The sequence below is a fragment of the Dreissena polymorpha genome, chromosome 1 (genome assembly GCF_020536995.1).
Source record: "Dreissena polymorpha isolate Duluth1 chromosome 1, UMN_Dpol_1.0, whole genome shotgun sequence".
Taxonomy (NCBI): Eukaryota; Metazoa; Mollusca; class Bivalvia; order Myida; family Dreissenidae; genus Dreissena; species Dreissena polymorpha.
Window position 1 is genome coordinate 48716800 of NC_068355.1, and position 14372 is coordinate 48731171.

A 14372-nucleotide genomic window follows, 5' to 3' on the forward strand; every position below is an offset into this window, starting at 1 on the left:
ACCGTGACCTTGACCTTTGACCTAGTGACCTTAAAATCAATAGGGGTCATCTGCAAGTCATGATCAATGTACCTATGAAGTTTCATGATCCTAGGCCCAAGCGTTCTTGAGTTATCGTCTGACAACCACCTGGTGGACGGACCGACAGACCGACCGACAGACCGACCGACCGACCGACATGAGCAAAGCAATATACCCCTTCGAAGGGGGGCATAAAAATAAAAACAAGACATGTGTCCATACAGCACTTATGACCCCACATTCCACTTGTGTCACAAATGTCTCTGCTTATTTAAAACAAACAAGCTGTTTATGGCTAGGTTTGACTTTGACCTCTTTGTAAGACCTTGACCTTTAAGGTTATGAGAGGGGAAACATACCTGATACTCAGCCTTCACATGGTAGTCATTTGTGATAACTTATCTCAAAACTGTATACAATGTGACAATTTGACCTTTAACCTCCAAAAGTGACCTTGAGCTATGAAGTAGGGAGGCTGGTCTTACACTTAAAGTTCATTGGTGGACTTAAAAAAAATCAGAATGACAACACAAATGTCATATTGACCTTGATTGAAGATTCATAAATTTATACCAATTGACATATATCAATGTTCTAAAGCCATTCCATGTATCTTAACTCAAATTGATAGATTGTCTTAAATAACAAGGGTTGTCTATGTTATGAACTATGCATACTTCTTAGAGCTATGTGATTGGTCAGTGAAAATACATAAGGACCACACATTTCCTTTCCTTTCTTAGATAGACAGAGTAAAAAGGCACATACTTATATGCACACTTTTACCTAAATAGGTCATGATTGGTCATGAAAGAGGGGAATAATTCTGCTCATATGTTGGTTACAGTTATGGACCTTGGCAACTGACCTTATAAATTTTGTCAACAGCTTGAAGACTGAAATGACTCTTCAAATAATTTATATTAATAATATGATATTTTATAAATGTAGCTGTTTGTTTTTGATTCCATTGTTGTTTTAAATAAATATGATAGTTTACAGAATATCATGCAAAAGTAAGAATGACATGCAACTATTTTTTCATGAATATTGAATGAAATTAAATAACAGAAGAGAGGTGATAAATTTTAAGACAGAAACAGAGAATATGTCATGCACATAATAGTTTTTGTCCTTGAGTAAGGTTCTTTCACAGAAATCTAGTATAGCAACATCTACAGCACTATGACATAGTTACCTGGGAGGGTGGGGTACGAGTTTCTTCTTCTTGAAGAGGGACGATGCCTGCAGCATTTTCAGCGTGGACAGCACAATGCGCGCGGCCATAGGAGCGTGGTGTTTCTGCCTGGCGATCTCCGACTGTTCCAGCTTGCACAGAACTACCAGCTCCAGCTCAGCGGCTGACAAGTCATCCAGATCTGAAATATGGTCGCATTTTGGGAAAACAGGGCTTAAATGATGTGCGAAGTGTTGTATCAGATTAGCCTGTGCAGTACCCTCAGGCTAATTAGGGACGACACTTTCCGCCGAAACTTTATTTTCGTTTAGAAGTGACTTCTTTTAAATAATAATAAAACTTAAAAGTGACTTCCTTTAAATAAAAAATTGAATAAAACAGAAAGTGTCGTCCCCGATTTGCCTGTGCACATGCTAATCCTGGGATGACACTTAACGCACATGCATTAAACAAAGTTTTCTCATAACAAGGCTTAAATTTCAACAATGGAAGCAATCATGGGCAGTCTCCTTCATGCATATGATTTAGGTACGGCTATTGTCAATTAATGGCATAAATGTATGAGCACTTAGTCCTGGTTAACTGCTTGCAATGCTTGCACACACAAAAAAGGGAGTAGGTCAATTGGCCACTGTGATATGACTGAAACACTGTTAAAAACTTATGAAAATATATACACAATCAAACAAAGTCCCCAAGCTTGAATTTATTTTGGAGGATGTGGTACAAGTCTGTTGCTACAATTATTAAGAAATCTAGAAATAATTTGTGCCTGGAAAACTGGTCTTAAGCCATGTGCGTAAAGTGTCGTCCCAAATTAGCCTGTACAGACTGCACATAGCGACCATTCTCTTCACTTTTATGGAATTATGTTCAAAGGAAGTATCTTCTAAAATAAAAAGTAAAGGGGGAAAGTGTGTCCCTGATAAGCATGTTTGAACTGCCTAGGCTAATATGGGATGTATCTTTATGCACAGGAATTAAGCCCAATTTTCCCAGAACAAATCTCATTTTGTTACTTACGGCCGCCCTCTAGCTCAGCATTCTCCTGTATGACATCAGAGATTGTGCCCACCATCTGATCAGCTACCACCAGCAAGGTGCCCTTCACAAACTCCAGGTTCACTGGCTTCTGTGCGCCACTGAATCGCTTTGGCAACGGCAATGTACGATCTGTCTCACCACGGGCTGCAACACACATTAAACACATGTAAATATCAGCGGGAAAACTTACAACAAAAATGATGTTTGCAAAAATTGTATTTATTTCTTTTCTAATGATATAAAAGTGATTTTAAAAAATAAATAACTTTTTCAAACAATAACAGCAAAAGTGAAGATTATAAAAAAATTAGGGTTTCACTTAAACAACTGTTTTCTGATTACTAAATTACTAAATTACCAAGAGATCGCCAAGCAATATTGTCCCCTACCGGTGAAACTCCACAGTTGTCAGATTTCTTATATATATTTGTTGCCATAGCAACAAGAATTCTTGACGTAGGAACAAAATGAGATGATGTGCATAATCTCCATATTGCCATCTATCCATGTTTCAAGTTTCATGAGAAAAATATGAAGAACTTTTAAAGTTATCGCAGGATCCAGAAAAGTGTTACAGACAGACTGACTGACAGACTGACTGACTGACAGACGGAGTGCAAACCATAAGTTCCCTCCTGTTTCACCGGTAGGGGACAATAAAATAAATAAATCATATCTTCAACTATTCTAAATCATAAGGTAACAATTTGACCTCATAATTATACTTTTTCTGAAAAATGATCAAACAAGAAACCGTCGGAGACGGGTGATGCTCCCCAAAGGTTTTTTTTGTAACAATATTGCACTATATATTCAGATAAAAGGAAATGTCTTGAGGGGTATAATTTTGGACAAAATAATACGATGGATGGTTTAGCAACTTAAAAATTTCGAAAGGCCATTACTCTCTAAATAAATCATCTAACCAGAACCCACAATTAATATGCGCATCTCCTCAAGGTAGTTAAGCTTCCCATAAAGCTTCATTGAATTCCAGTCAGTAGTTGGGGAGAAATAGCCCGGACAAGAATTGCACTATATGTACAGTTAATCGAAAATTTCAAAGTGCCATAACTCTGTGAAAAATCATTTGACCACAACCGGCTGATAATATGCACATCTCCTGTTGGTAGTGAAGCTTCCCATTAAGTTTCATTGAATTCCCGTAAAAAGTTGCTGAGAAATAGCTCGAACAAGAATTGCACATTTCAGTACAATGGACAATTTCAAAGGGTCATAACTCTGTGATAAATTATCAGACGAGAACTGTCTAATAGTTGAATGCACTATATGAACAGTTAATGGAAAATTTCAAAGGGCCATAACTCTGTGAAAAATCATCTGACCAGAACCAGTTGATAATATGCACATCTCCTTTTGTTAGTGAAGCTTCCCATAAAGTTTCATTGAATTCCGGTTATTAGTTGCTGAGAAATAGCCTGGAAAGAATTGCACTATATGTACAGTTAATGGAAAATTTCAAAGGGCCATAACTCTGTGAAAAATCATCCAACCAGAACCGGCTGATAATATGAACATCTCCTTTTGGTAGTAAAACTTCGCATAAAGTTTCATTGAATTCCGGTCATTAGTTGCTGAGTAATAGCCCGGACAAGAATTGCACTATATGTACAGTAAATGGAAAATTTCAAAGGGCCATAACTCTGTGAAAAATCATCCGACCAGAACTGGCTGATAATATGCACATGTCCTCTTGGTAGTGAAGCTTCCCATAAAGTTTCATTAAATTCCGGTCATTATTTGCTGAGAAATAGCCCGGATAAGAATTGCACTACATGTACAGTTAATGGAAAATTTCAAAGGGCCATAACTCTGAAAAATCATCTGACCAAAACCCGCTGATAATATGCACATCTCCTCTTAGTAGTGAAGCCTCCCATAAAGTTTCATTGAATTCCTGTCATTAGTTGCTGAGAAATAGCACAGACAAAAATTGTCCACGGACACACCGACTGATGCACACACACATGCTCACATACACGCACGGACAGACGAAGCAGCGACTATATGCTCCCCCCAAAATAAATTTTGGGGGAGCATAATTAAATCCTTTTCAAATGTAAAAAGGTGGACTCATTCAAATATTAATTTCTATTATAACAAGTTAATTACTATAGATAAACGATAAACGACCCAAACCAATAAAATGTCTTACATCAACATGATCATGTTCTTAAAACATCATACTTCCACTCTCGGAAAAGTACAGGCTATTAAAAAAATCAGCGATCTATTTCAAACAATAATTTATTATGTTCTTAAGTACATCATACTTCCAACTTCTGGAAAAATAGAGGCTGTTGATCAAGACCAACCATTTATTTTAAATAATAATTGATATAATGTATGTATATAATCATATAATGTTATTAGATATTGGTACAATTAGTCAGGGTCAATCAGAGAGGCATAAAACCAACAATACAAATGAGCCTTGCTCTGTGAAAAAAAAGGATAAAATGTGCGTAAAGTGTCTTCCCAGATTAGCCTGTGCAGTCCATACAGGCTAATCAGGGACGTCACTTTCCGCCTAAACTGGATTTATGCAAAGAACAGACTTTCTGTAAACGAAAAATATCATAATAGCGGAAAGTGTCACCCCTGATTTGCCTATGCGGACTGCCTAGGTTTATCTGGGACGACACTGTAAGCACATTCATTTAACCCCGTTTTCACAGAACACGGTCCAAATGAACCACTCTCTGGAAAAACAAGGCTATTGCATGTGCGTAAAGTATTAGCCCAGAGTAGCCTGTACAGTTTGCATAGGCTAATCTGGGATGGCACCTTCCGCCTGGACTGGGTTTTAATTTAGAAGAGGCTTCATTTCAACAAAAAATCTATTAAAGCTGAAAGTGTCATTCCTGATTTTCCTGAAGGGAATTGACAGGCTAATCTGGTACGACACTCACTCACATGCATTAAGTCTCATTTTCCCAGAACAATGCTTAACCCTTTGAATGCTGGGAAATTTGTCGTCTGCTAAAATGTCTTCTGCTGAATTTCTAAAATTAGCATTTTCTTCGATTTTTTTCAAAGAACACTATCAGAATAGCAAACAGTTTGGATCCTGATGAGACGCCACGTTCTGTGGCGTCTCATCTGGATCCAAACTGTTTGCAAAGGCCTTCAAAATTCGGTTCCAGAACTGAAAGGGTTAAATAATATTCCATGCAATGCTTATAGTTGACCAGTTGCAAGTAATCCTTTATCAATTGAACCATGCACATTTAGCTTCTAAACAAATACTTCATCTACTTTACTGTGAATTTTTGCTGGTTTTATTTAAATCATTTATAAGTTATTAGAAAGTTTTCCTGGGTAGTGCTGGTATTGAAGTATTGCAAGCAGAACACTTTTGAGATAAAAAGAGTGTGCAGGAAAAGAATTTAAGCAAAAAAATGACCATTTTATAACAATTAGCATTTCTATTGTAAAAAATGCTGTTTCCTGGTGAAACAAATCTTTTATGAAGCATAGATTTCTCCGCTCTCTTCTTTTTTCTAAAACAAAAATAACCACTTCCAAACAAAAACAACTTAAACATTCTGCAGCATTTTTATAGCAAGGCAACCAGAATGTACCAATCCTAAATTTACTTTAATTTTCTTAATTGTTATTGTCCCCTACCAGTTTCACCGGAGGGGACCTATGGTTTGCGCTCTGTGCGTCTGTGAGTCTGTGAGTCTGTCACACTTTTCTGGATCCTGCGATAACTTTAAAAGTTCTTCAATTTTTTTTCATGAAACTTGAAACATGGATAGATGGCAATATGGACATTATGCACATCATTTCATTTTGTTCCTACATCAACAATTATGGTTGCTATGGCAACAAATAGACTAGAAATACTGCTGAAAATGGTGGATTTCTGGATCCTGCGATAACTTCAAAAGTTCTTTATATTTTTTCATGAAACTTGCAACATGGATAGATTGCAATATGGACATTATTCACGTCGTTTCATTTTGTTTCTACGTCAAAAATAGTGGTTGCTATGGTAACAAAAAAAAATAAAATCTTAAAATGGTGGAATTTCTGACAATGGTGGAGCCGGTAGGGGACCATATTGCTTGACAATAGCCTTGTTATTAACTAGAGTTCAGTGCAAGACACAGAGTTTGTCATGTCTACAGTTGCACAAATCAGGTTTTCTTAAAAGGCTGAAATGATAACCAAGAAAGTTCAATAAACAGTCATTCATATAACTTACACTATTTGTTTGTGTGTGTTTTTATTTAAACTATTTATATTTTTTTAAATTGTATCATTATCTTACACAATTTTTAATTTTCAAACTTAAGATAAGCAGTAAATGACCAAACAAAAAGTGGTTACGATAAATCTCTTTTTCTTTTCCTTTTTTATTCAGACGTGAAAATGCATTAGTAAAGGAAAGAAACTTGTGAGATGTCCATTATAAATGATGCAGAAGATTTATAATACTGAAAGTTGAATTAGAAAAGAAGCTTTGATATCAGAGAAACAAAACACCAGTGAAAGTGAAAATGGGCAAAAAGGAGGGTGAAAAATCACTAAAGTGTGACAACTCTAGGTGCGCATTTAATACTTTTCTCTGAGCCCGAAGCTGTCACAATACTTTTTCCATCAGATGAAGCATCGTCTCCCTTGGAACTGGACTTGGTATCCAAGTTGTCTCCCTTATCTGACTGTGGCTTATCAGCCACTGAAGCTTTTTCAGTAGCCTCAGTTAAAGTATCTATTTCACCTGTGGAAATGGTTGAAGCAAGACACAACTAAATAAAACACTCTGAATAGTAACATGGCTAAAATTTTGTTTGCTTTTTATTCACTGTATAATATATTTAAAGATCTGATTAAAAAGGCCCTCATGAAACGTGACTAAAAATAGGGATTAAGATGAACTTATGGCCATTCTTTTAACCATAACCAGATTTAAAATAAATCAATAATAATGTTCTTTATACAAGAAGAAATCAATGTAATAAACGTGTACCAATTGAAGGCCAACGCATAACAGACCTTTATGCCCATATACACGAGAGTCTATAATAGCAATTTCATTTACTAACATCTATATAAATACATTGGTGGTATTTTAATATAAATAACAAAACATTTTTTTTTTATCTGAAATTTACTAGCAACATATGAAATATGTTTTAATTGAATAAAATCATGTAGAAAAAGTTCTCAAAAAATAATGGCCAGCAAATATCATATTATTTTTCATAAAAATGTTGGTTTTAAAATAGACTGAAATAAAACTCCAAAAAATTGTTATGGGCAAATAAAAATGATATGTTCATCTACAAACTCTAGACAATAACAAACAAATCCACAGATGACAAAAATAAATATCCCAAGCTACTTGTACCGTCTAACATATGATGATGAAGAAATACACATTTCACCACAGCATCATGTATATTTTTGAAAAAAAATGGAGTCAGTATTCATCAAGGATATCTTCAGTTGATTCCTACTAGAAATAACAGTTATTTCTATTGAAAGAGTCCAAGCCATGACTGTATTATCACAGGCGATCTGTCACATGTATAATATACACATAGGTAAATGTGACCCACTCGTACAGAAGGTGACATCCATCTGTCACATGTAAAATATACATATAGGTAAATGTGACCCACTTGTATGGAAGGTGACATCCATCTGTCACATGTATAATATACACATAGGTGAATGTGACCCACTTATACAGAAGGTGACATCCATCTGTCACATGTATAATATACACATAGGTAAATGTGACCCACTTGTACAGAAGGTGACATCCATCTGTCACATGTATAATATACACATAGGTAAATGGGACCCGCTTGTACAGTAGGTGACATCCATCTGTCACATGTATAATATACACATGGTAATGTGACCCACTTGTACAGAACATGACATCCATCTGTCACATGTATAATATACACATAGGTAAATGTGACCCACTTGTACAGAAGGTGGCATCCATCTGTCACATGTATAATATACACATAGGTAAATGGGACCCACTTGCATGGTAGGTGACATCCATCTGTCACATGTATAATATACACATAGGTAAATGGGACCCACTTGTACATAAGGTGACATCCATCTGTCACATGTATAATATACACATAAGTAAATGTGACCCACTTGTACAGAAGGTGACATCCATCTGTCACATTCATAATATACACATATGTAAATGTGACCCACTTGTACAGAAGGTGACATCCATCTGTCACATGTATAATATGCACATAAGTAAATGTAACCCACTTGTACCGAAGCTGGCATCCATCTGTCACATGTATAATATACACATAAGTAAATGTGACCCACTTGTACCGAAGGTGGAATCCATCCTTCACATGTATAATATACACATAAGTAAATGTGACCCACTTGTACCGAAGGTGACATCCATCTGTCACATGTATAATATACACTTTAGTAAATGTAACCCATTTGTACAGAAGGTGACATCCATCTGTCACATGTATAATGTACACATAAGTAAATGTGACCCACTTGTACAGAAGGTGACATCCATCTGTCACATGTATTATATACACTTAAGTAAATGTAACCCATTTGTACAGAAGGTGACATCCATCTGTCACATGTATAATATACACATAAGTAAATGTGACCCACTTGTACAGAAGGTGACATCCATCTGTCACATGTATAATATACACATAAGTAAATGTAACCCACTTGTACAGAAGCTGGCATCCATCTGTCACATGTATAATATACACATAAGTAAATGTGACCCACTTGTACCAAAGGTGGAATCCATCTGTCACATGTATAATATACACATAAGTAAATGTGACCCACTTGTACAGAAGGTGACATCCATCTGTCACATGTATAATAAACACTTAAGTAAATGTAACCCATTTTTCACATGTATAATATACACTTAAGTAAATGTAACCCATTTGTACAGAAGGTGACATCCATCAGTCACATGTATAATATACACATAAGTAAATGTGACCCACTTGTACAGAAGGTGCGTCCATCTGTCACATGTATAATATACACATAAGTAAATGTGACCCATTTGTACAGAAGGTGACATCCACAATCAGACCATTAAAATTAACCAGCCTTTAAAGTTGCAAACACACACTGAACATGGAGCCTAATTTTCTTATTTAACAAAACAAATCAGCCTGTATCTGGAAAAAGGGGCTTAATGCATGTGCATAAAGTACAGTCCCAGATTAACATATGCAGTCTGCACAGGCTTGTACGGGTCCACACTTTCTGCTTTTGTAGAATTTGTCTTTTAAAGGGAGTCCCCTCTAAATGAAAACCCATTGTAGGCAGAAAGTGTTGTCCCAGATTAGCCTGTGCGGACTGCATGTGCTAATCTGGGATGATAATTTACGCGCATGCACTTAGCCTTGGTTTTTCAAGAAAATGGCTCAAACATTAAGTGGCTACAAAAATGAAAATCTAGTTTAGCCCATACACTGTTACCCGAATACTTACTATCTGTATTTTCTGTCATGTCCTCTCTAAGACTTTCATATATTGTGTCATCTATATTTACACATTAGATTTAACTCATTTTGAACATAACAGGACTTTATTGTTATTTAGAGCTACAAGTTTGCTTCATGCGCTTATCCTGAAGCAACTAAAACAACAATCTGATTACATATTCTACTAATTTGTATCAAAAGCCTAAGGTAACGTATAATTTGTACAAATATTTCATTAATTACAGTTACGATCCATATATAATGGACCTCTAAACAAAGCTAAAATAAACATTTATTGTGTTTGGTAATAGAATAAGAATAATTCTTGGTGATTTTTCACTAATTAGACAAACAAAAGTACATACAAACACATTTAAGTCAGATGGCATTGCAGACAAACAAATCACATCCAGTTTTTAAAAAACATCCAAATCTGATTATAAAAGAAAAAAAGAGCCATTATAAAATACTTAGTACAAAATTCAAAAGCAAACCAACTAAATAATTAATCAATCCTTAATTGGTCAGTGATTCAATTTATCCAAATGGCACACCATGACAAAAATCTTCTTACCACTGTAAAAATAAAATACACATTGTAATTCAACAAACTGAAACAACAAACAAACTAACAAATACCAAAACTAATCAAAGACTGACCAGTGGCTGCTATTTTGGACGGCCTGGTTCCTGATCTCTTTTTCCCTTCTCCCAGTTTGAGACTGGCTGGTCCCAGGCCAACAGGCTTTGACATGGTGCTGATAGTGGACTGCTTGAGAAGACTACCGCCTTCTGGCACACTGCAGGTATCAAGTGTAAATTTTAAACAAAAATATAGTATAAGTGGAAAGTGTTGTCCATGATTTGCCTGTGTGGACTGGGCAGGCTAATCTGAGACTACTTTTATGCACATGCATTTTAGTGGTCTGTTTTAGAAGGCTATCACCTTCTGGCACATTGCATGTCAATTTTAAACAAAAATCCAGTGTGAGTGGAAAGTGTTGTCCATGATTTGCCTGTGCGGACTGCACATTCTAATATGGGACAACTTTTTACGCACATGAATTACAGTGGACTGTTTCGGAAGACTGCCGCCTTCTGGCACACTGCAGGTGTGAAGTGTAAATTTAGCAGAAGCTCATTATAAGATTTTGTATGAATATTCAGAGATGTTTTACAACCTTATGCCATATTCTACCACTCACACATCTTCAATGTAAAATAGCCCCCCTTATGGAGAATAATCCATAAATTAAATTCAAACTCTTTACAAACAACCCAAGACCAAAATACTGAAGAGGGATGATAACACATGAGCCTGGGAAACCAGGCTTGATGTATTTGCAGTAATATGTTTTTGTAATCCTTCCTGATTAGCCCGTGCAGTTTAAAACGGCTCCACTTGTTTTATTTTTTTGTTTGTTTAAAGGCAGTCTTTCTTAAACAAATATCCAGTCTAGGCAGAAGGTGCTGTAACTGATTAGCCTAAGCTGACTGCAATCAGTGCACAGCCTATCTGAGCTGACTGCAATCAGTGCACAGCCTATCTGAGCTGACTGCAATCAGTGCACAGCCTATCTGAGCTGACTGCAATCAGTGCACAGCCTATCTGAGCTGACTGCAATCAGTGCACAGCCTATCTGAGCTGACTGCAATCAGTGCACAGCCTATCTGAGCTGACTGCAATCAGTGCACAGCCTATCTGAGCTGACTGCAATCAGTGCACAGCCTATCTGAGCTGACTGCAATCAGTGCACAGCCTATCTGAGCTGACTGCAATCAGTGCACAGCCTATCTGAGCTGACTGCAATCAGTGCACAGCCTATCTGAGCTGACTGCAATCAGTGCACAGCCTATCTGAGCTGACTGCAATCAGTGCACAGCCTATCTGAGCTGACTGCAATCAGTGCACAGCCTATCTGAGCTGACTGCAATCAGTGCACAGCCTATCTGAGCTGACTGCAATCAGTGCACAGCCTAGGTGAGCTGACTGCAATCAGTGCACAGCCTATCTGAGCTGACTGCAATCAGTGCACAGCCTATCTGAGCTGACTGCAATCAGTGCACAGCCTATCTGAGCTGACTGCAATCAGTGCACAGCCTATCTGAGCTGACTGCAATCAGTGCACAGCCTATCTGAGCTGACTGCAATCAGTGCACAGCCTATCTGAGCTGACTGCAATCAGTGCACAGCCTATCTGAGCTGACTGCAATCAGTGCACAGCCTATCTGGGAAATACTATATGCAAATCCACCCATCACTCCCCAGCTAGCCATGTATCCAGCAGTTCATAGTCTCCATATATGTTATAAGAGATATGGTTGCTGTCACCAATTCTTAAACTGCGCTCCCAAACACATTACACCCCAGGTAACAATGTACCAGCAGCCTGTACTCACACGACATCCTCCAAGTTGGGCAGTACAGGTATAGTGGCTGCCAGGGCGGTGAAGATGTGGGCCTGAACCAGGGACAGATGGCAGGTCATGTGGGGCCCATACAGCATGCCCAGGTTGGAGGACAGACGCTTGTCCAGAATATTCTCCAACACCTGTGACATAAAGATGTGTGTGAAATACTAAAGTTGTTAGGGTTCTACATTGCAAGAAACTGCTTTCTTTAAAACAAACAAAAATATTCTAAATTGTTTAAAATACAAACATATGTTATTGTGTATTCCTCCTGACCCCCCCCCCAACCCCAAAAAAGAAGAAGAAATGGTATGCAAATTTAATTCATACAACACAAACTTTAAAACAGAATGCATGACTTAAACAAAATGCTTTCATTTAAATCAATATCCATGAATATTGTTGACCGACTTGCTCTGTACATAACATACATGATATTCTGAAGTAAAAGAAACAATCTTATATTTAATTTCACATTTTCTTCATCTATGTCACTCACCTTCAAGTTGACAGGTTCCGTTATGGGCTTGCTGGTATCAAAGCGTAGTTGTATGACCTTGGACTCGACCTGTCTGAAGCTGCTGTCCCCAGTGTGGGGCAGTCTCTCCCCGTGGAGGAGGCGCTGTAACGTCTGCAGGGACTCAGAGAACAGACCCAGGTCTGACAGGACACGACACTTCAGGATACGGCCGTCTACAGTACGCTGTAGGTCTCGGCAAACAAACAGGGACAAGTACTGGTTGATGGTCAGCAAGGGAAGTACCTGTCAAGGCATCAGTTGGATGAAATAAATATAATTTGTTAAATGTTGAGCTTAACTTAATGTTCATATTCCGCTATATTTATTATCAAAATGTTATTTATTTCAGTAACATCAAAAAAATTAATCCAGAAGAATCAATACATTCATTTCCCTCAACAAACATGAAGCAATTTCCCCTAGCATAACTGCTTTTCATTTGGTAATGAAATGTTACCAATACATAATCTTATTAACCTTTTCCTGCTCAGAAGCAAAGTGAAAATGTCTATATGATAATGTCTATATGATAATGTCTATATGATAATGTCTATATGATAATGTCTATATCCAAACTGCATAAAACCAGAACAGTCTGCAATTAACTAGCAGTCTGTTCGTGTTTTATGATATTTGCTGCTCATCACTGCACATACAAAGAGATTATGATGGCCCCTGGCCAGCTCCTCTATGACCCATCTGAGGGCTGCCACCAGCTGTCGCCCGTCTGCCCGATACTTCTCTGAGAGCAGGTCCACCCCGGGGATCAGGTGGGTCACCTCACACCCCTCTCCCACCTCATACAAAGCGTAGTCACGGTCAGCCTGGGGGTGGGGCAGCGCTGTCCGGAATACAGTCTGGGGAGAGGCATAATATATATGAGCATTGTTCGAGGAAAACTGGGCGCAGACCATGGTAATTCATGTAAATAAAGTGTTATCCCAGATAAGCCTGTGCTGTCTGCAAGGCTAATCAGGGAGGACACTTTCTGCTTTTATAAAACAAATGTTTAAAGGATGTCTTTTCTAAACAAAAATCTAGTTAAAGCGAAAAGTGTCATCCCAGATTAGCCTGTGCAGACTGCAAAGGCTAATCTGGGATGACACTTTAACTACATGTATTTAACCCAGTGTTCCCAGATCAAGGCTCATATGTTAACAGTTTAAAGGAAGTAATATGGTGGGCTTAAATTATTAAGAAAATTTGTGTTTTGTTTATTATTATTATTATTATTATTATTATTATTATTATTATTATTATTATTATGAAAAATAACAGATATCATTCAACAATGTTTACATTGTTTTAGTGTATTACATCGACTAACTTAATATTTATATAATTAATATACTTTCTTGCGGGAAAGAAATGCTAATTCTAGGTAAAAAATACCAAGTATATACAGAAATACATTAACAAGTCTAAGCAGGAGATCCTTGTGTGGCAGAAAACACGGTCATCATGTTAAGTATTAAATTAGGCAATAGTTGACTAGAAGCATGTGCATGTGATTACCTTGAACAGGTATCCAGACAGGAAGCAGCACTCCATTCTGAGACCAAGGTCAGAGGTCAAGATGAACCTAAATTACATAACAACTCTCTTATATTAGCAAAGATTCACATTAAACATTCTTAACGCTTCAAGTGTTTTTTTAAAGCTATATCAGCAT

General features: G+C 37.2%; 1 protein-coding gene across 15 annotated transcripts in view; it reads right to left on the reverse strand.

Moving 5' to 3' along the window:
- Window positions 1-14372, reverse strand: part of LOC127879487 (cilia- and flagella-associated protein 54-like) — a 107110-nt gene that overhangs the window by 31288 nt on the left and 61450 nt on the right. For 14 of the 15 annotated variants that reach the window (XM_052426422.1, XM_052426418.1, XM_052426348.1 and 11 more), the window contains 8 exons: window positions 14216-14282; window positions 13357-13557; window positions 12680-12943; window positions 12169-12320; window positions 10429-10568; window positions 6855-7013; window positions 2243-2407; window positions 1220-1400 (listed from right to left, as the gene is read on the reverse strand). In XM_052426422.1, coding sequence (XP_052282382.1) covers window positions 1220-1400; window positions 2243-2407; window positions 6855-7013; window positions 10429-10568; window positions 12169-12320; window positions 12680-12943; window positions 13357-13557; window positions 14216-14282 — 1329 coding nt within the window. The remainder of the gene's footprint in view (window positions 1-1219; window positions 1401-2242; window positions 2408-6854; window positions 7014-10428; window positions 10569-12168; window positions 12321-12679; window positions 12944-13356; window positions 13558-14215; window positions 14283-14372) is intronic. The other variant, XM_052426431.1, reaches the window with a different exon arrangement.